Raw genomic sequence first — 23,911 nt, forward strand, 5'->3', positions numbered from 1 at the left:
CCATGAGCTATATACAGTACCATTCTTCTTTTGCTCTGCTAACTATACCCTAATTTTATCATTATCACTCAGTCTTCATGGAATTATTTTTTGGTAAGGTTTATCCTATGTTGGCCCTTTCTCACTATTATTTCTAAAGTCTTGACTAGCAATGGAAGAAATTTCATCATTGATGTGAAGACAGTGTCCACAGGAGGTGCTGAGTGCAGGGAGAGAGAGTGAAAAGGAGGTGTGATGTGGGGGCATTTTCAGGACTTGGAGTTGTCCTGACTGATACTACAGGGACAGATGTAGGACATTATATATCCTGCCATAACTCACTGAATGGACTGGGAGAGGATGTAAACTACAACATGAAGTATAATCCACGCAGTATAACAATGCTCCAAAATGTACATATCAAATGCAATGAATGTACCACACTAATGGAAGAAGTTTCTGATGTGGGAGAAGTGGGGAGTGGAGTATATAATAACCTCTTTATTTTTTGTTGTAACATTTTGTGTGATTTATGTATGTTTAAAAAAAAAAGATAAAAAAAATTAAAAATCCTGAAACACATAAATGCCTCAAGCTTTTCGTTGCTCACAGATGTCTTCTTCCTCCTAAAATTTCTTTACCTTTTTGTTTCATATTGTAAAACTCAACTTAAAATCACTGGTGCAGTTTTTCAGCAGGATAATCATGGAGAATACTTATCCAATAAACATGTAATAGTGCAACTCATGAAGAATGACTCCTGTCCCTCCATGTTACGAAAAATATGCCGATTCCATGGCATTAAAGATCCACACAACAGCCAGAGAAGATGTGGGAGGTGAGTGTGATTCACACAAAATGAAGAAGCACCTCAGTAATTCTATTATGGCATTAAATGCCATAATACATAAAAATGATAAAAAGAAAACATACATCATGCATAAATGTATGCATATAAGTTTTCCATACATGTGTACATATGTACCTCTAAAAGTGTGTATTCATGCAATATCCACAATATTTCTAAAGCTGTGAGTTGCATATTGAGTATTTGAAACATCTCTTATATGCCGTTATGAGAAAACCACATACTTCAGAAACACTATCCCAGTAAAGCCAGCATTCTGCTGGATGATTCAGCTTCTACAACATGAGACTACATACATATAGGGCAGACAATTTACATGTTCACTGTGGATGGCCATGGTGAAGTGGTAATTTTTTTTCTGACAGCATGCTGTTTAATTTTAACAGAATGCCTATGTTCAAAAGACTCCATGAAAGTGATGAAGGTCATCATGGAAAAATCTTCAGCCAGATTCCAAATCTTACTGTGCTTAGAATAACTCCTACTGGAAGAAAATCTTATGAATGCCACGAGAGTGGAAAAGCCTTCACGAATTCTTCATCACTTAAGCATCACATGAGATCTCATACTAGATGCAGAGCATGTCCGTGGAAAGAATGTGAAGAAGTGTGTAGTTCTGCTTACCTAAGCACTCAAGTGAAAACTGTTACAGGAGAAAAACCCTACAAATGTGAGGATTGTGAGAAAGGCTTCCGCTGTCGTGCATCTCTTAAAAGACATGTGACAGCGCTTCCTGGAGAGAAGCCCTATGAATGTAAGGAATGTGGAAAAGCCTTCAGTTGTCCCTTATTTTTTCGGAGACATATGAAAAGTCATCATACTCAATGTGAAGAATGTGGCAAAATTTTTACTCGTTCTTCATCCCTCACTTTACATAAAAAAATCCATAGTGGAGATAAACGATATGAATGTACTGAATGTGGGAAGGCCTTTATTCGTTCCTTTGCCCTCGCTGAACATAAAAAATATCACACTGGAGAGAAACCTTATAAACGTCAGGAATGTGGGAAAGCCTTTATTCGCTCCTCATCCCTCATTGTCCATATAAGAAGTCACAGGGGAGAAAAGCCTTTTAAATGTAATGAGTGTGGGAAAACCTATGCTAGTTGCTCGTCGCTCACGGAGCACAAAAGGTGTCACAGTGGAGAAAAGCCTTATGTATGTAAGGAATGTGGGAAAGCCTTCAGTTGCTCCTCATCCCTTACTAAACATATCAGAATTCACACTGGAGAGAAGCCTTATGAATGTAAGGAATGTGGGAAAACCTTCAGTCGATCCTCAACCCTCAGTCAACATAAAAAAACTCAGAAATCTATGAATGTAAAAAATGTGGAAAAGCTTGCAATTTGTCAGAATAGGAGCCACTTAGGAGTGCTGTATACAAAAGGGCACTCCAGGGAAAATGACCTATAGAGAGACTATTAATAACTCTTGTGCCCTCACTAATCCAGTTTCAGTCAGCTGGACCATCTTAAGGCAAAAGAGACTTCTGAAGAGACTTGCCTTTCTGCACTTATTCCATTTAGCTCCTTGGGGTGGAGTACTCTACTGGGAAGAGTCTGGAGGTAGGAGAGCCTCATGGAGGAAGAAAAGGGGCAAGATAGAATTGAACTATTGTAAGATAGTCTCAGAACTGACACGTGTAAGGAAAATGGGACAACAAATAAGCCTGAGAATTTAAAGGTGGCAAGAAGCTCTGGCAAAAGTCTGCAAAAAAAAAAATCAGCATTTCTGAAGAAGGAACAGAGAAAATTAAGCACAGTCCAGGAGATGAAATAATTGCACAAAAAGGGCAATCTTAAAATTACACCACATATTTCAAGCAAGAATGAAGAAAACCTATACAGCTATACATGAGCTATTCTGAAAGTCTAGAACAAGTTAGACCAAGCATGAAAGTAGAGTCAACACAAAACCAATCAACAATAAAACCCTAGACAAGAGTGAGAATCAGACCTTCACATTTAACTCATCAAGGTAATTCATATGCCTGGAGAGGACCAAAATAGTTAACAAGTCATGCTAAGAAACAGAAAGATGGCTCTTTGTAGAGGACAAATTAAATTTTAGAGGACACATAAGTTGGGACAACTAATAACCTTAAAAAGAACTTTCTAAATCAGTTCACAGAGATGAAGAAAATATGCATAAAGAAATAAAAGATATTAAGAAAATATGTGGCCATAAAGTAGAATTTGCAAGTATAAAAGAAGTAGAAGAGAAATTATGGGGCTGAAAGGCACAATAGTAGTGTTTAAGAGTGTATTAGTCTATACTAGTAGTGAGCAAGCTGAAGATTAAATCAAGGAAAAAAATCCCATTTTCAAAAGCAACTAAGAATCAAATATCTAGGATAATTTTGATCGAGAATGTAAAGGACCTATAGCCAGAAAATGACAAAACATTTCTTCTATCAAAGACGATTTAAGTCAGTGGAATGACATTCTGGCCATGGATTGGGAGACTAAGTATCATTAAGATGTCAATCCTACCCCCAAATGATTTATAGATTCAGAACAATCCCAATCAAAATTCCTGCAGGCCCAAATTTATTTGGAAGGTACGTGTCCCATATAGCCAAAAAACATCTAGAAAAAGAAGAACAAAGAGGACTCACATTTCCCTCCATCAAAGAATATTACAAAGCTACAGTGGTCATATTATGGTAATGGCATAAGGATAGATATATAGACCAATGGAATCAAATTGACAGTTCAGAAAGAGACTCTCACACGTAGGACCATTTGATTTTTTTATAAGGCTTCCAAGTCTGCCCAACTAGGACAGTGCTGCTCAAATGGTGCTGAGTGAACTGAATATCCATATGCAAAACAATGAAAAAGGACACCTATCTCACACTCTGTACAAAAGTTAACCAGAAGTGGATCAGATGTTTATGTAAGAGCCAGGAGTACAAACCTCACGGAAGAAAATGTAGGGGAGCATCTTCAAGGTCTTGTGGTAATCAGCAGTTTCTTAGATAGACCTGGCTCGCAAAGCACATGCAACAATAGAAAAAACAGAAAAATGGGACCTTCTCAAAATTCAAAAGTTTTTGTTCATCAAAGGACTTTGTCATAAATGTGAAAAGACAATTACTCAATGGGAAAAGATACTTGGAAACAACATATCTGATAGGTGTAATACCCAGATAAAAAGAAATCCTACAACTCTAGCACCCTGCACTGAAAACTTACAGAGAAGTATAAGATCCAGGCCCATTTTTCATAGGACAGGCCAAAAGGATGAATTTGCTGCTGAGTCATTGCATTGATTACCAGGACAATGACCAGTGTGTGCCATTGTCTTATATTCGGTGTGATAGCTTAGCTCTTGGTCCCAGCTGTCTTCCCTTCCCCATCATGGCCTGCTTTTCTCTGTACCACTTAATATGATACTTACCGTATATCAGGCATTGTTCTCATTGTTCATGAATTAACTGGGTTGCCATTAATTCCGTTAATATTAAGTAATCTCAGTAAGCAAAGTACTTCTGTTTCATTTTGTAGGCCTAGAGGTCATAAGCTAAATGTGAGGACAGAAGCCAAGAGCTCTAGGCTAAAAGCACTTCAAGGCACACCAGTCTGTGGGTGTCAGGGAAGATAATCCAGAGCTCTGGGCCTTAACCACAGCCCCACTTTCCAGGATAGGATACTACCCCAGCTTGGTATGGACACAGGCCCATGGCACATGGAGCAAAATAGTATTTCATGCCTTTAAACACGTGGGAGAAAAGGTTGCTGACTTTCATTTCCTTGGCCAGTCTCCATGCAGAAACTGGAAGTGGCTATGGGAGCCTGAGTCTGCACACTGGTGGCAATCTTAGCTGTTGTACCCTCCTGCATCTTGAGATAACTTGTATCCAGCCCTGCCCAGGTGTAACCATACAGGACGGGAAAGTTTCAAGGAGGGGAGTGCAGAGACAAAAGCCTTCAGTGCCTCCAGATTGTGATGCTTCAGGATCCTGGGGACCCTGCTGAGTGGTGTTGCATCCTCTGGGAGCCTGACCCTTTCCACCTGCACCAGGTAGGGCTGGGATTTATCCTAGCTCTCCCAGGATTATGATATCTGCTGGGGGCTCAGTTCCCGGTTGGAAGGAGTTTGGTAAATTAGTTCTGGGGGGATGGGCAGGGCCTTTTCTCCTTCCTTGTTCTACCTTTCAGGGAAGTGTCTCAAGCGACTTTTGTGGCCCCAGAACCCTCCTGTCACTGGCGTAGGTGATTCTAGCCTGTGCCAATGAGCCCTGGAAGGGATTGCTCAAACTGTGGGTATTGTTATTTTATTGAAGTTGGATGAATTATATTCCAGTGGAAAGATCAGGTTTTTTGGAAACACAAGTACCTGATACAAATTCATACAAGTCCAAAATATACCACCTAGGAAAGGTCAGACTCCTCAGCTTTTCTCTCAAGTCTTTTTTTTTAAAGATTATTTTTAAAATTTCTCTCCCCTAACCCCCCCTACCCCCCACCCCCTCCGTTTTCTTCTTTCTGTGTCTAGTCAGTGACTGCTTCTATCCTTATCAGCGGCACCGGGAATCTGTATTTCTTTTTGTTGTGTCATCTTGTGTCAGCTCTCCATGTGTGCGGTGCCATTCTTGAGCAGGCTGCACTTTCTTTTGTGCTAGGTGGCTCTCCTTACGGGGTGCACTCTTTGCACATGGGTCTCCCCTATGCAACGTGAAAAAAGTGCAGCCTGCCCAGGAGTGGCATTGCAGACACAGAGAGCTGGTGCAGCAAGGTGACACAATGAAAAGAGACACATTCCTGGTGCCACCGACAAGAATATAAGCAGTCACAGAAGAGCACACAGCGAATGGACACAGAGAGCAGACAACTGGGGGGAGGGGAGCGCAGGAATAGGAGAGAAATAAAAAATCTTAAAAAAAAATAATGCCAAAGGTGAGATATTTGTGTTAAGGCCATGTGGAACAGAGAATGTTTTTACATTGAAACCGAAAAATAAAACAGTAGGAATTAGCTGTGTGGGGAAGGGGTGGAAATAAATCAGAACATAGTCTGGATTCTACTCCTAGAGAAACTTGATTTTGTAATTAATTGGCTGATAATTGAAGATAAGGTTGAGAGAGTGAATGGGAATCTTCCCAGGATTTCTGAAAAGCTTCTGCATTGGTGGTGTCATGACTAGAGATTGGGATGGGGGTGTGGGAAGCAAAGCCAAAGGAAAAAAGAAATAGCTTCTTTATTTTTTCTCTATTAATAATAGAAATATATTGATATATTCTAATAGAATAGTAGAAATAGCTTCCATTCAATCCCTCATACCTTAACTGGCTTCCCAGGTTGTAAAGAGAATATTCACTTGATCTTGCAGAAGATGGAGATAGGGAAAGGTAATACCACATAGAACTGGGTTATTTTAAGCATGAAGGGCTGAGGCTAGATATGACTTGTTGGGGCACCAACTGTGTCCTCCAGACCTGCATTTCCTCTCTGGGAAAACATGGCAGAGGAGACCATGGGCCTGAGCACTGAGAGGCATCCCGTGTCTCTGCTCCACTGTCAGTGGGCCCATCTTTACTAAATACTTTGGAAGCCTACACTTGTCTTCCACATTTGATTTCTCAGACATGGTATCATGGGCAATCAACATCTCCTCCCTGGGCCTTGGTTCTTTGTGTTTAAGACAGAATCCTTAAGCAGAGCCTGTTGATGGAGCAACTCTGCCTTCAACTCCATCTGGCTGAGGAAGCTGAGCCCCTGGCCTCCATAATCACCCTTCTCCTCTCATTACACAGTTCTCTTGTCATCCTTCAGGTATTGGAGCCTTCCATGCAGTTCTATAACTTCAGCTCCCTCACAGTGGGTTGTGGGCTAAAGAAGGAAAGAGTTTGTTTTTAGGGGAAGGGCCCTCACTTTGTTCATGGGATCATGAGTGGGGCTTGGTGCTGGAGAGAGTGAGTGTAGTTGGATCATATCAGGTCTCCAGGTCCATTCTTTTTTCCCAATGGGGAATGGTTTTGCTTTGAGGCTTTCAGGTGAGTAAGAAGCATGCTACCCGATCTAAGTCCTGGTCCTCCCAGCCTAGGTGATCCCAGCCCTGGATTAGAATATAAAATTAATGTGTTTTGTTGTTGTTGTTGTTGCTAGAAAAGTTCAAGATAAAAGAAAGTTGTATTTAAATTCTTAACTTTATAATTTACAGTATAAGAAGATTTCAGGTTCATTTTATATTTCTGAGAAATTTTCAATTTAATGGATAGAAAACTTCTAAAGCACAGAGGAATGCCTTTTTAAACTGATGTAAAATTTACTCTGATTAATTAGCTTATAATAATCTATTCACTTATAGTAGTTTTTGTTGTTTTTTTTTTTTTTGTTTTTTTGCCTGTGGTGTTGATGGAAATTCTCTTTTCTGACTATTAAAATCATCACTTCTCCTTTTAAGGCCTTCAGTTGATTGGGTGAGACTTCTCTCATAGTTGAAGACAGTCTCCTTGGTTGATCGTGGATGTAATCAGCCATAGTGCAATCACCTTACTGAAGATTTAAGTCCATGATATATCTTCACAGTGACAATCAGGCCAGTGCTTGCTTAACCAAACAACTGGACACCATCACCTGGCCATGTTGACACATGAACCTAGCCATCGCATTCCACCCTTTATCAACCTGGTAGCCATACCGCTTACCTTAATCATAATCTCTGAATTAAAAAAACCATATTTCTCATCTAATACTCAACTGTCCTATATAAAACCAGAAATGCACTAAATCTATCCAGAATACTGTACAAGTCCTTGGGTAAAATTTACTCTTGAACTTGATATAACTTAAATTCCATGCCATGAAACTAATGTAACTTATGGCATATGATAAGGTGATGGGTTAGGGGGAGAAAAGATATTTTGTCTTATGTACATACACATATAACAACACAAAGAAGAAATATTCATAAATATTACAGTCCTCATGTCTGTACCTGCTCATGTGATCACAGTTCATATATATATCACTACCTTCTTCCACTCCCCGGTCCATATTCCTCTACCCTCATCAAGCACTTCAGCTAGCCATGGTTCTTTGTCAGGTGGGGTGGCCCAAACCTTTATTCCTGAAGTTTCTGGGCCATTGTTAGTCCTGCCTGGATTGGGTTGTTGCAGTTTTCCATTGACTTTAGTCACAGGGTGTAGTAGAACTAAGGGACACAATAGGGGATCTCCTGATTTCCAGGCTCTGCATTACCTCATTTGTGTGGTTGGAATCCTATTTCCTCTTGGTAGTCAGGATCAATCACCCCAGCCAGTACAGTAATTCCCTTCTTTACCTGTTGTTTTCAGAGACATGAATACAAGGTGGACAAGTGGCAGTGTTAACTTGCAGTCCAATGGCATTGTATCTCCTGATGGAATCAGACCTCCTTTTGGACTTAAGACCTGTAGACTAGCAGAGATTAAGTTTTCAGGGACAGGAAGGTAAACTTCATTTGGTATGTCATTAAGGGTAATAGCGAGTGGTACCACTCCGATTTCCATGCCTTGATTCCTAGACCTGTGAATCCTGGTGTTTTAATTTGCCAAAGGGGTGGCAATGCTAAGCACCAGAAATAGGTTGGCTTTTATAAGGGGGATTTATCTGGGGTAAAATCTTACAGTTCCAAGGACATGGAAAGTTCAACTCAAGGTACCATGAAAGGTGCTTTCTCACCAAAGTCAGCTGCCACATGGTGAAGCAATATGGCCACTGATCTCTGCAGAAGTTTTGTCTCTTACCAGGCCTCCTCAGTCTCATGTCTCCACTTTCTCCCTGAGTCCAGCTGTAAGCTCTCAGGCATATGGTCCATTTCTCTCTGGGCCTCAGCTCTTTCAGCCTCTTGGGAGCTTCTTGCAACTCAGCTGTGGGTGAAACTGGAGTCCCTTCTTTCCCATTGCAGGGTCAATATGGCAGCTTTCTTTTCCTGTGTCTGTCTCTCTGTGTGTCTCCATTCATATCAGACCGAAACAGAGATTGGAGATCCAATCTGGCTCATACCTCACTGATGTAGTCCAGTCAAAAGCCCTAAAGCAATCTTATCAAGGAATCTAATGAAGCCCCCTCATCTGAATTTATTGCAATCAAAGGGTTTTGCACCCACAGCAATGAATTAGTTTAAAAGCATAACCTTTCTCTTTCAGGGATTCATAAAATAATCTCAGACTACCACATCTGGCCAAGGGAGAAACAGTACCATAAAGTTGATGCTGATTTTAAGCATACACATCTACCTGTAGAACATTGCACCATTCCTGCAAGTTACTGCCACGTAGTTGTCACCATAATTGAGTCTTCAAAGACCTTTCCACTGGTCTATCATTCTAACTGCTTTAGGATTCTGAGGAACATGGTAAGACCAGTGAATCCCATGAGCATCTACCCATTTTTGCACTCCATTTACTGTGAAGTGGATCCATTATTCAGAAGCATTGCTGTGTGGAATGCTGTGGCAGTGGATAAGGAATTCTGTAAGTAACAGGTGGTGGTTTTGGCAAGAACATTGTGCAGGGAAGGAAACCCCATATCCAGTGTATGTGTCTATTCCAGTTAGAACAAATCACTGCCCCTTCCATGATAGAAGCAGTTCAATGTAATAAATCTGCCATCAGGTGGCAGTAATACCATTTATTAGAATGTATCAGGGATGGTGTGTTGACATTTGCTGTTGGAAGATTGTACACTTGGCAGTGACTATAGTTATGTAAGTGGAAGACAGTGTGGAGTACACGCATATTTTCCATTTCCATCACAAGTTGGCCCTCTCATTATGCACCCATTGGACAATGAGAGGAGTAGCTAGGGAAAGACACTGACTGGTATACACAGAACAGGGCATCTTACCTGCTCATTAAAATCTTACTCTGCTGAAGTCACTCTCTGGTGAGCATTTATATGCCATGCAAACATCTTCATGTTTTTTGGCCCCTTAGATCTCTCCTCATACTTCTTCCTCAGATCTCTTTGTTACCAATATTCCAAGCATGTTATTTCCAAGTCTTACCATCCAGCTAAACCATTGGTGACAGCCCAAGAAGCAGTATATAGTTACGCCTCTGGCCATTTATCTGTCCAAGCAAAATGACAAGATGCGGTGCTCAAACTTCTGCCCACTGGGAGGACTTCCCCTCACATCTCTTCAGGGATTTCCCAGATAGGGGTTGCATAGTGGCTGCTTTCCACTTTTGGGTGTTACCTACATTTATGTTCAAAACCATCTGTAAACCAGGCTGGAGTTTGGTCTCCTCTGTCTACGATTGTAAAGAAGTCCCAGGAGGCCATAGCTGAAGCTGGAAAAGAATGTTGTAGAAGTGGGGGTTGTGGGCATTTGGACCACTTCCTCATGTAATTTACTTGTGCCTTCAGCACCTACTCCAGCTTTTTCTCCTATATACCAGTTCCATTTTATGATGGACTGCTGTTGCGCATGCCAAACTTATAGCAGGCATGTCAGAAAACACTGAGCTGATGTCCTGGTGGCCCATGTTTAAGTGTTCTGTCTCTATTAAGGCCCAGTGGTAAGCCAAAAGCTTTTCCTCAAAAGGAGAGTAGTTATCTTCAAGATGGTAAGGCCTTCCTCCAGAATTCTAAGGGTCTGCATTGTGATTTTCCTCTAGGGCCTGCCAAAGGCTCCTGGCAGCCTATTTGCCGCTGATGACTTCCAGCACCTTTGGGTCTGCTGGCCCATATGGCCCAATGGGAAGAGAAGCTTCCACAGCAATCTGCACATATCACAGAGCTGCCTGTTATTTTGGTCTCAGCTCAAAACTAGCAGCTTTTCTTGTCTTGGTAAATGGGCCAGACGAGCACACCCAAATGAGGAATATATTGTCTCCCAAATCCAAAGAGGCTAATTAGGTGGTATGCCTCCTTTTGGGTCATAGGAGAGCCAGATGCAACAAACTATCCTTCACCTTAGAACGGATATCTCAAAATTCTCCACACTACTGGACACCTACAAATTTTACTGAGGTGGAAGACACCTGTATTTTTGTTGGATCTGTCTCCCATCCTCTGACAATTCCTTACCAATAAGTTCATAGTGGTTGCTACTTCTTGCTTACAAAGTCCAAACAACGTGATATCATCAAATATAATTGGAGGGAGAGATGAAGGTCCCTGCAGACTTAAATTATGACTTAGGGCTGGAGAGTTGATATATCCTGAGGTAGGACAAGAATGTGTATTCCTGGTCTTGCCACTGCAAGAAAACTGTCTCTTTTGGTCTTTACTAATAGTGATTGAGGAAAAAGCATTTGCCAGACCAAGAGTTGTACCCCCAAATACCAGGGGATGTGCTGATTTGCTCAATCAGTGATACCATATTTGGAACAGCAGCTGCAATTGGAGTCACCATCTGGTTAAATTTATGCTAATCCATTGTCATCCTCCAAGATCCATGTGTTGTTTAGGCAGGTGAAATAGGTCAGTTGAATAGGGATGTGGTGGGAATCTCCACACCTACATCCTTCAAGTCCTTGATGGTGGCACTAATTTCTGCAGTCCTTTCAGGAATCTTGTATTCCTTTTGATTTACTGTTTTGCTAAGTAGGGGCAGCTTGAGTAGCTGTTTCTTCTTTTTTTTTTTTTTAAGATTTATTTCTCTCCCCTTCTCCCCCCCGCCCCAGTTGCCTGTTCTCTGTGTCTATTTGCTGTGTGCTCTTTGTCCGCTTCTGTTGTTGTCCGTGGCACAGGAATCTGTGTTTCTTTTTGTTGCATCATCTTATTTTGTCAGCTCTCCCTGTGTGTGGCACCATTCCTGGGCAGGCTGAACTTTCTTTCACGCTGGGCGGCTCTCCTTATGGTGCGCACTCCTGGCGTGTGGGGCTCCCCCATGAGGGGACACCCCTGCGTGGCACGGCACTCCTTGCATGCATCAGCACTGCATGTGAGCCAGCTCCACACTGGTCAAGGAGGTCCGGGGTTTGAAACACGGACCTCCCATGTGGTAGATGGACACCCTAACCACTAGGCCAATCTGCTTCCCAAGTAGCTTTTTCTTGACCATCCCTACCATATTAACACTCATTATACAAGTCAGGGAACCAATGTTGCTATTCGGCCATTTGCTGAATGTATCTATTTCAATCATACATTCTGGGCTGGGAAACTAACCATAGAATGGATCTACAGAATTGCTGAACCCACTGTGAGATGCACTGGGCCAAGACTCCCTTGGTCAGCTTTCCTCTTATATTAGGATTCTCTAGGGAAACGTAATTGACAGGAGAGATCTGTAAATAGAATGAAATTTTTAAAAATTGTCTCATAACAGTCATGAGGATGCAGAATTCCAAATTCCACGGGGCAGGCTACAAGCCAGCATCTCCAATGAAAGTCCTTGATGAGTTCCAAAGAGACACTGGCTGTCTGAAGTAGAGGTCAGAATTCTCTGTCTGAATGCTGAAATTAATTCCCCTTTTAAGACCTCCAACTGATTGGATGAGACATTACTCATTGCTGATGGCAATTTCCTTAGTTGATTGTAGATGTAACCAACCATCTATGCAGTCACTCACTGATGATTAAAGTCCATGAAATGCCTTGTATTACAATTAGCCCATTGCTTGCTTGACCAGACAGCTGGACACCATTACCTGGCAAAGTTGACACAGCCTAACCCTCACAGTCCACCCCTTTTCAACTTGACAGCCATACCATACACATCAACTTAAACGGTACTTAGTTTCTAAATAAAAGCTATATATATATACACACACATAACAAATATATATTTCTGTCTAAAAATATTCAACTGTCCTGTATACAATTGGAAATGCACAAATTTCCTCCCAAATAGGGTTCAAGTTTTTAGGTAATCTCTTAAACTTGACATCCTTGAATACTGTGATATGAAACGAATACAGCCTATGTCATATGATAAGGGGAAATGTTAGGAGAGGAAATAAAGATATTCATTTTATGTACATATACAAACATACTCAAAACAAGGAAGAAATATCACCATTACAGTCCTTGTTTCTTAACTGGTCATGTGGTCTGAGTTCATAGTTGACATTACTTTCTTCCACTGCCCATTCATTGTTCCCTTTATCCTTAGGAACAACTCAGCTGGCCACGGTTCTTTGCTTGGTGGAATGAACCAAAATTTCATTCCTGAAGACTCTTGGCAGTTGTTAATCCTCCTTGGATTGGGTTGTTGCAATTTTCCATTGACTTTAATCACAGGACATGGTAGTACTAAGTACGCCCTAGGAGATATCCGGTATTCCAGGCAAACTCTTCTTTACCTCCATTGTTTAGGTGCAATGCTATTTCCCTTTGAAAGGATCAATCACCTCAGCCAGTACAGTAATTCTCTTCTTTGCCAATTGATTCAGAGGCATGAGGAACCCAAAGTACCCAGGTGGTAGTCTTAACTTCCCATTCAATGAAATCATGGTTGTGTTCCCTGGTGGAAGCACTCCTCCTCTTGGAACCAAAACCTGTAGACCAGCAGAGCTTAAGCGTGCAGGGACAGGAAGCAAACATTTTCCTGGTGGGTCACTAAGGGTAAAAGTGATTGGTGCCTTTCCCATTTCCACCCCTTGATTCCTGCACCCATGAATCCTGGCTATGGGAGAAACAGCACCATAGAGTTGATGCTGATTTAGAGCATATACAACTTCCTTGAGAACATTGCCATAGCCCTGCAAGGTATTGCCACCTAGTTGGTTCTGTAAATGAGTCTTCAAAAGGCCATTCCATCGTTCTATCAGTCCAGTGCTTCAGGATGATGGCATGCATGGTAAGATCAGTGAATTCCATGAGCACATGCCCATTCCTGCACATCATTTGCTGTAAAGTGGGTTCCTTGATTAGGAGCAATACTGTGTGGAATGCCATTGCAGTGGATAAGCCATTTGGTAAATCCATGGGTAGTTGTTTTGGAAGGAGCATTGTGTGCACAGAGTGCAAACCTGTATTTGGAGTATGTGTCTATGTCAGAAAGTGGTCCTATATAATCAACTTGCCACCAGGTAGCAGGCTGATTACCTTGGGGAAAGGTGCCAGTTCAGAGGCTGAGTGCAGATCTCTGCTACTGCAGGTTGGGCACTTAGCAGTGGCTGAAGCCAAGTCAGTTTTGGTGAGGGGAAGTCCATGTTGCTGAGCCCATGAATAACCTCCATCTCTACCACCATGGCCACTTTGTTCATGAGCCCATGGGCAAAGAGACTGTTAGCCAGAGAGCAGGTCATCTTATCCACTTGATTATTAAAATCTTACTCTGGTGAAGTCACCCTCTGGTGAGCATTCACATGGGGCACAATTATCTTCATGTTTTTTCCCCACTCTGAAAGGCCTATCCACATACCTCTTCCCAAGACCTCTTTGTGACCAATTTTCTAATCATGTTCCTTCCAAGTTCCTGACCATCTACCAAACCATTGGCAACAGCCCATGAATCAGTGTACAAATACACCTCCAGCCATTTCTTCTTCTAAGCAGTATGAACAACCACATGCACCACTTGAAGCGCTGCCCAATGGGAGGCTTTTCCTTCACCTCTGTCCTTCAGGGATGTCCCAGAAAGGGGCTGAAGTGCTACACTTCCACTTTTTAGGTGGTACCTGCATATCGTACAAAACCATTTGTAAACCAGGCCCACGTTTTCTCTTCCTCAGTCAACTTAATTGTAAGGAACTGCCCAAGAGGCCATACCTGTGAGCTGGGAAAGAGAAGGTAATGTGGCAGGAGTGGTGAGTGGGCATTTGGGCCACTTCCTCATGTAACTTACTTGTGCCTTTAGGACCTGCTCAAGCCCCATCTTGCATATATCACTTCTTATGATGAGTGCTGCTGCACATGGCCAGCTTTATGGTTTGGTGGGTCAGGCAACACCCAGTTCATGATAGCCAACTCAAGTCTCATGGTAACTTGATGGCCAGTGGTTAAACAGTCTGACTCTACTGAGGCCAGTAGCAGGCCAAAAGCTGTTTTTCAAAAGGGGAGTAGTTACCTACAGAGAATGGTAGGGCTTTACTCCAAAATCCTAAGGGTCTGTGTTGTGATTCTCCTATAGGGGCCTGCCAAAAGTTCCAGACAGCATTTCTATTTGCAGTCGACACTTTGCACACTTCTCCTGAATCTTATGGACTCAGGTGACAGTGCAGTTTGCACAGCAGCCTGAATCTGTCACAGAACCTCCTCCTGTTCCAGTCCCCACTCAAAACTAGCAGCTTTTCTGGTCACTTGGAAAATGGGCTGGAGTACACACCCAAATGAGGAATGTGTTGCCTCCAATATCTGAAGAGACCATCTAAACATTGTGTTTCTTTTTTGGTCATAGGAAGGGCCAAATGCAACAGCTTATCTTTCACTTTAGAAGGAATACCTTGACACTGGATCCCTAGAAATTTCACCAAGGTGCAAGGCTCCTGTATTTTGTTGGATTTATCTCCTATCCTGTCACATATGCCTTACCAATATGTTGAGAGTAGTTGCTACTTCTTGCTCAATAGTTCTAGTCATCATGACATCATCAATGTAGTGTGGGAGAGAGACTGTCAAGGTCCCTGTGGACAATATTATGACATAGGGCTGGAGAGTTGGTATACCCCTGAGGCAGTACAATAAATGTATATTGCTGACCTTGTCAGCTGAAAACAAACTGTTTCTGGTGGTCCTTACTCATGGCAATTGAGAAAAAAGTATTTGCTAGATTAGTAGCTACATACCAGATAACACACTATTTATTGTTTTACTTAAGTCTTGAGACCACATCTGAAAAAGCAGCTGCAATTGGAGTCACTGTGGTTCCATCCTCATCCCATAAGGGGCAGGAGGAACAGTTATTCCCACAGCCTCTTGGCAACAACAGGTGTATTTGGCCCACATGGATTAGATTGTTGGGCACTTCAAAGTGTACATCCCTTCCCTTGGCAGAGGAGGAGGGGACCAGTGCTACGTCAATCTACTTGGGCAGCTGTGGTCATTTTGGACATACATGGCATAGATTGTTGCCCACCCCTTGCTGCTTCATTCCCAACAAAGGCAGGGGAGGAGGGGACATGAAACTTTGTTAGTCTCTCTGGGCAACTACAAATGGTCTTCTATTTATTTACTTATTTATTTAATTCTTTTTTAAAGATACATAGATTGCAAAAAAAATGTTACATTAAAAAATATAAGAGGTCTTTCTTTACACAACTTGGATTATTACACATGGCTGCAGCTCTGTCCCTACTGCTGGCAGAGGAGAAAGGTGGGAAAAGTTTCTTTGGTCTCTGGGGCAATGTGAACAGCACCAGCTTCCAGAGCTTATAGTACTAACTACATCCTTGGCCACTACTACAATAACAGCAAGGGAGAAAGGGCAAGAAAGCTCTAAAATAAGGAGAGAAACTATACACAGAATAAATATATCTAGTAAGCTAGGTGTCAACACCAAAAAAAATGACATTCCATACCAAGGAATGGGAAGATATGACCCAGTCAAAAGAACAAGATAAGCCTCCAGATGACATAAGGGAGTTGAGACAAGTAATCATAGGTGTTTAATAAATTCAATGAGATGACTAAAGAGATTAAGAATATTAAGACACTGGGTGAGCACAAAGAATTTGAAAACATATAAAAATAGCAGATCTTATGTAAATGAAAGGCACAATAAATGACATTGAAAATAGACTGCTGTTATACATATAACTGATTTTAGGAGGCAGAAGAAAGAATCAGTGTGCTTGAAGACATGGCCTTGAAAGCGAACATACAAAACATGAATAGAAGAATGGAAAAAACTGAACAGGATCTCAGGGAATTAAAGACAGTGAAATATGTGCAAAAATATGTATCATGGATGTCCCAGAGTAGAAGAGAAGGGAGAAGAGAAAGTATATCTGAAGAAATAATGATAGAAAATTTCCTATTGAAGGACCTAGATACCCATATACAAGAAGTACAACATACTCCTATCCAAAAATCAATCAACCAACTCTAAGGTACATACTAATGAGAATGTCAAATGCAAAAGACAAAGAGAATTTCAAGAGCAGCAAGAGAAAAGTAATGCATAACAAATAAGGGATGCCCAATAAGATTAAATGCTACTTTTTGATAAGAAACCATGGAGGTTAGAAGTCAGTGGTATGATCTATTTAAGATACTGCAAGAGAAAAACTGTCAGCCAAGAATCTTATATCTAGCAAGATTGTCTTTCAAAAATGACTGTGAGTTTAGAGTATTCACAGATAAACCAAAACAGAGTTTGTAACCGAGAGCCTGGCTTTGCAGGAAAATACTAAAGTAAGTGCTACAGCCTGAAAAGAAAAGGCAGAAGAGAGAGGCTTGGGAGAGCCTAGAAATGAAGATTATATCAGTAAAAGTAACCCAAAGTGTGAAAGCAATGGTGAAAATAAAATGACAGATAAAACCCAAAGGTCAAAATGGGTGAAATAATAACTGCATTTACAGTAATAATATTGAATGATAATGTATTAATGTCCCCAATCAAAAGGCACAGGCAGATGGAATGGATAAGAAAATATGAGCCATCAATATGCCATCTACAATAGACTCACCTTAGACCCAAGGATACAAACAAATTGAAAGTTAAAGGTAAGAAAAAGATATTCCACGCACATAGTAACCAAAAAGAAGCTGGCATAGCTATACTTATATAGGGTGTGATAGATGGACATCTCAGCAGGATCTCAGAGACAGCCAAAGTAGATATACCTCAAGGTAGTGGTGCTCCTGAGGGCTATGGAGAAACTCAGGCCCTATTGTCATGACTCTGGAGTGTGGGACTATTTTGGAATTTGTGCTCCTGAGTGTGATGGAGTTGGACTCAGATGTGACCTCTATACACATGCCTCTTCTGGCCTTTTACTGAACCTGTGGATGGCACTGGGGTTGGTGCCTGCTCAGGAGACTTGAATCTCTGGACTGTATGTGCTAGCTGGGCCCTGATCCTCAGCAGAATTGCAGCACCTACTCTCCAGTTTGTTGGCCTTGCCCAGGTTGGCTAATGGAGATGATGGTTGGCTGCCACACCAGGAAGCTGAGGGAGTCTACAGCTGTGGGCAGGGGAATTCCATCCATTAGCCATGTGGGATCTGGATCCCCTCTTGATTTGGAGGTGGAGTGGAAGTCGCCTTTCTGGGGCCCTCAGGATGGAGGAAGATTGTGTGGATTAGAGTGGATTTACTAGTATTCTACTGTGCAATTGCGATTCTAACAATGGAAGAAATTGTGTCATTGATGTGGAGACAGTGACTGTGAGAGTTGCTGTGGACAAGGAGAAGGAAAAAGAGGTGTGATATTGGGGCATTTTCAGTACTTGGAGTTGTACTCAATGATGTTGCAGGGACAGATGCAGGATGTTCTATGTCCTGCCATGGCCCGCTGGGTGGACTGGAGGAGTGTAAACTACATGGACTGTGATCTGTGCTGTGTGGCAATGCTCCAGAATGTAATCATCAAATGTGGGGAATGTATCACACTGATGAGGGAGGTTGTCAATGTGGGAGGAGTGGAGGGTATGGGGAATGGGGTAAATGGAATCTTATAGTTTTTATTGTAACATTTTGTGTGATTTATGTATCTTTAAAAAAGATAATAAAAATTTTAAAACAAATCTGTTCATACAGGTAAGGAAGGACATTATATATTATTAAAATGGCAATTCAGGAATAAATAATCATAAATATATACGCACCTAGCCAAGATATATGACACAAACACTGGCAAAACTTAGAGTATAAATAGATATCTCTACAATAATAGTTGGAGACTTCAATACACCACTCTCAGCACTCTATAGAGTATCTGGAGCAGAGGATCATTTAAGAAACAGAGAACTTGAATAATATGATAAATGTACTAAACCAAATAGACATATATAAAGCATTGGACCCTATTAGTCACCCAAAGGGTACTGCTGCAAAATACCAGAAATTGGTTGGTATTTATAAAGGGTATTTATTTGGGGTATGACCTTACAGATAGCAGGCCATAAAGCATAACTTACTTCCCTCACTAAAGTCTATTTCCACATGTTGGAGCTAGATGGCTGCTGACATCTGTGAGGGTTCAGGCTTCCTGGGTTCCTCTCTTCCAGGGCCTTGCTTCTCTCTGGGCTCAGGTCCTCTTTTCTCCACAAGGTCAGCTGTAGACTATCAGGCAATTGGCTCTGTCTCTGTGGGGTTTCTGCTGTGTCTAAGGAGTCATCTCTATTCCTCTGTGTTCTCCTGGCTCCAGCTTAAGGCTTCAGCATCAAACCCCAACATCAAAAATCCTCAACTCTGTCCTTTGCCATGTTTTTTATCTGTGAGTCCTTACCCACCAAGGAGCAGCGACTCAGTGGCCTAATAATGTGGCTCAGTCAAAGCCTTAATCATAATTCAATCATTCCCAGGTACAGGCCAGATTACAAACATAATCCAGTATCTATTTTTGAAATTCATAACCATATCAAACTGCTACAGACCCCCAAACAGGAGGCTACACATACTTCTTGAGTGCTCTTGCATCTTTCTCCAGGAGAAATCATATGTTGGTTCACGAAGCAGATCTCATAATGGCAACAAGGTCAAAATTACCTAAAGCACTTTCTCTGATCATAATGGAATAAAGTTTGAAATCAACAAGGGGCAGAAAAAGAAATTTCACAAATATATGGTGATTAAACAATATTCTTAAGTAATCAGTGGGTCAAAGAAGAAATTGTGAAAGAAAATGAGAATACAGCATATCAGACCCTATGGGATGCAGCAAAGGCAGTGCTGAGAAAGAAATTTATAGCCTTCAATGCTTATGTTAAAAAATAAGAAAGAGAAAATCAATGACTTAACTACACAGCTGAGGAACTAGAAAAAGAACAGCAAACTCCTGAAAGCAAGTAGGAGGAATGAAAAAACAAAGATCAGAGCAGAAATAAATGAAATTGAGAACAACAACAGAAATAGAATTAACAAAACCACAAAGTGTTTTTTTAAGATTAGCAAAATCAACAAACCATTAGCTAGAATGACAAAAAGAGAAGATGCAAATAAAATAGAAATGAAAACAGGGACATTATCACTGACCCCACAGACATAAAAGAGATCATAAGAGGGTTCTGTGAACAACTGTACTCCAACAAACTAGATAGTGTAGGAACTGACCCTAGAAGAAAGAGAAGACCTCAACAAACCAATCACAAATAAAGAGATTGAAACAGTTATCAAGCACATCCCTAAAATGAAATGTCCAGGATCAAATGGCTTCACAGATGAGTTCTACCAAGCATTCAAAGATTAATACCAATCTTTTATTTTTTAACAGTGAATAAAATTTATTATGACTTCATCCTCAGGTATGGAAGAGGAAGACAGTCATTTCTTTTTATCCTTTGTATTATTTTTGCTTTTTTATTGCTGTGGTTGAAATCATATTTCACAACAAAAGGAAGACGTTACTTTCAATTCAAAGCAGGAAATGGCCGGGTGGTCTTTCTTCTAAAGCAGTGGAATATCATCTAGACCAGAATGTTAATGAAGCAATACCTTCTATGAAGATAATCAATGATTATATTTCTTGAAATACTGTGATCTGACTTTGGTTATTATGTAATTATATCTGTTTGACTCCCTACCCCAAGATGACTCCCTCATCTATTCACTCATTGATATTGCTTGTTGTCTGCTCATTTTTAATACCAATCTTAATCTCTTGCAAAACATTGAGCAAGAAGGAACACTACCAATCTCATCCTATGAGGCTGATATCAGCCCAATACCAAAACCAGGTAAAGTTATTATGAAAAAAAAAATTACATACCCATTTCCCTAATGAATATAGTTGCAAAAGTTCTTGAAAAAAATAAAATACAACAACACATTAAAAGAATTATTCATCATGATCAGGTTGGTTGTATACCAGGCATTCAAGGGTGATTCAACACAAGAAAATCAGCATAATAAACCACCTTAATAAATCAAGGAGAAATCACATGATCCTATTTATTGACACAGAAAAGGCATTTGACAAAATACAGTATCCTTTCTTGATAAAAATACTGCAAAAGATATGAATTGAAGGAAACTCAACATGATAACAGCAATATATGAAAAACCTACAGCTAACATTGTACTCCATGGTGTAAAATATAACTTTCCTTTTGAGTTCAGGAAAGGGACGAGGATGCCCATTGTCACTTCTGTTGTTCAATATAGTGCTAGGGATTCAAGCTGGAGCAATCAGGCAAGAAAAAGAAAAGGCATCCAAATAAAAAGTAAAGATGTAAAACTTTTACTATTCACAGATAATATGAGTGTCCTGAAAAAACTACAACAAAGCTGCTAGAGCTAATAAATGATTTCAGTAGAGTGGCAGGATAAAAGATCAGTATGCAAAGTCAGTGGTGATTCTATACACTAGTAATGCACAATCTGAGGAGGAAGTTGGGAAAAAATGCCATTTACAGTAGTGACTAAAAGAATCAAATATTTAGGAATAAACTTAACCAAGGATGTAAAGCACTTGTATTTAGAAAACTACAATGCCTTGGTAAAACAAATTTAAAAAGACAAATAACTGGAAGAACATTCCATGTTCATGGATAGGAAGACTAAATATCATTCATATGTCAATTCTACCCAAATTCATATACAGATTCAGTGCAAACCTGATAAAAATTCCACCAGCATTTTTTAAAACAACTGGAAAATCAATTCTCAAACTTATTTGGAAGGGTAAAGGACCCAATGCCAGAAACATCTTAAAAAGGAAAGGGAAAGTTGGAGGACTGTCACTTCTAGACTTTAAATCATATTACCTAGCTACAGTCGTAAAAAATAGCATGGTACTGGCATAAAGATAGACACATAAAATGATAGAATCAAATTGATGGTTCAGAAGCAGAACCTCACATTTTCATTTTTTATTAGCCCCCAATTTTTTATTTAAAAAAAATTTTAATTTTATGTCTCACTTTAAAAACTAATCATTATTTAAATTTCTTATTAATTGTATTTGGCTCTTTTATTGGCTTCATTTTTGAAGAAGTTTTGGATCACAAGGGTGAAAACTGATGGGGAGGATCTTTAGTTTGGGGTGTCAGTGATGGAGGATACATGGGAGGAGGTTCACTTGGGCATACATATAAGGCATATAAATGTGTTCAAATGATCATGGGGCATTGTCATGGTGGGTGGAGATTCACACAATAATGGAAAGAATATTGAATTCCCATCCTGGGGAGCTCTGCCACATTCTCTAATGGAACAGCAAGAATCCCCCAAGTACAGAGGCAATCACTAGTGAAGGAGGATGGTCCATTGATGGACCCTTTATATTGATAACTGTGCTTATGAACCATTACTCTTGAAAATGAAACAGTCTAGTATTATGAGGTATCTAAGAGTTAGCTCTCAAAAGCCTCTCTGTTGTTCAAATGTGCCCTCTCTCTAAGCCAAACTCAGCATATAAATGCAATAACTTCTCCCCAGTGTGGAACATGACTCACAAGGATGAGCCTCCCTGGCACTGAGGGATTACTACCAAGCACCAAATAGCAATGCAACTGGAGGAAGACCTTGACTCAAAAGGGGGAAAAGGTAAAGACAAATGAGTTTACATAGCTAAGAGACTTCAGAGTGAGTTGGAAGGCCATTCCAGAGGTTATGCTTTTGCACATCTCAGCAGGGTCTCATTGCCAAATTAGACACTACTCCAAATAGTAGTGCGGCGGCTTGCTCAGTCGGTAGAGGTGGGGTCTGGCTGCGGACGAGGGGTCGGTCCAGCTCTGGACGAGGGGTCGGTCCCGCTTGGGACGAGGGGTCGGTCCGGCAGCAGACGAGGGATCGGTCTCACAAGGGGTTGCGCGGTTCGGCTGACGGGGTCGCCCGGCGAAGCCGGCGACGAAGGGGTCGCCCGGCGAAGCCGGCGACGAAGGGGTCGCCCGGAGAAGCAGGCGACGAACTGGGGACAAGGGAGGCCAGGCCCTTGTCGGGGGCTCTCAGGACTGGAGGGCGCACGGCAGAAGAACTACCGCGGAGACAAGGTAAACACGCAAGTCCACTTTACTGAGGGAGAGGCAACAGTTTTATAGGGGCTGGGGAAGGCTGATTGGTCGAAGCCACGCCCTGTTCTGATTGGTTGCCGGCGAAAGGTCAGTGGGCGGTACTGGGCGGGGGAGGGGTGGTGGTTAGGGATTGGCTGTCGCTGTTGCTGGGGGAAGGGGCAGGGTTTCGGGATTGGTGGCTGCTGTTGCTGGGGTGGAGGGCAGACTTGAGTTTCCCGCCCACGCCTGGCTGTTGCTGCTGTCGGGGGAAGGGAAAAGGGCGGGCTGGATTTTTCCGCCCACGCCTGGCTGTTGCTGCTGTCGGGGGAAGGGAAAAGGGCGGGCTGGATTTTTCCGCCCACGCCTGGCTGTTGCTGCTGTCGGGGGAAGGGAAAAGGGCGGGCTGGATTTTTCCGCCCACACCTGGCTGTTGCTGCTGTCGGGGGAGGGGAAAAGGGCAGACTGGAATTTTCTGCCCTGCGCCTGCGCAGGGAGAAGGAAGAAGAAGGGTGCCGCCCCACAAGGCATCGGGTGGCGCCATCTGGGAGGAGGGGTGGCCGCGGAAGCATGGCTGCCGAGAAGGGGAGACCCGAGGGCACTCTGCGCCCATGCCGAGCTTCCTTCAGGGGTGGCGGTGGGCCCGACCAACCACCCTATTATGGGGGCAGCGGAATTAGGCCTACCGCGGCCGCTCCCCTGCCAGGCCAGCAAACCACACTTCAGCCGGAGGGGTGACCGCAAGTAGGGCTCCTGAGGGCTCTGGAGACATGCAGGCACTATGGTCAGGGCAGATAGCTCATGAATTTGGTACCTTGCAAGTGGGTCCTACTTTGGGGTTTGTGCTCCCCATTGTGGCAGAATTGGTCTCAGTTGTGTTTTCCCTAATCATGGCTCTTCTGTCTCTTCTATTTGAATACATAACTGGAGTTGAAAGGTGTACATCCAAGAGACTTGAATCTTTGGGCTGTCCATGTGCCAGCTGGGCCCTGAGCCTCAACAGAGTTGCAACACCTACTCTCCAGTTCATTGGACTCACCCAGGACAACTAACACAGATGATGATGGACAACCACCATACCAAGGTGAAAGG

The 23,911-nt window shown here is 41.9% G+C and overlaps 1 protein-coding gene across 1 annotated transcript in view; it reads left to right on the plus strand.

Moving 5' to 3' along the window:
* Positions 1 to 23,911, plus strand: part of LOC101418263 (zinc finger protein 699-like) — a 41,070-nt gene that overhangs the window by 12,689 nt on the left and 4,470 nt on the right. The window contains 3 exon segments of the mRNA XM_058290242.2: positions 667 to 817; positions 1,234 to 2,147; positions 2,150 to 23,911. Of these exon segments, the coding sequence (XP_058146225.2) occupies positions 667 to 817; positions 1,234 to 2,147; positions 2,150 to 2,205 (1,121 nt within the window). The 3' untranslated portion in view covers positions 2,206 to 23,911.

This window comes from Dasypus novemcinctus, chromosome 30 (assembly GCF_030445035.2).
Source record: "Dasypus novemcinctus isolate mDasNov1 chromosome 30, mDasNov1.1.hap2, whole genome shotgun sequence".
In the NCBI taxonomy this organism is placed as follows: Eukaryota; Metazoa; Chordata; class Mammalia; order Cingulata; family Dasypodidae; genus Dasypus; species Dasypus novemcinctus.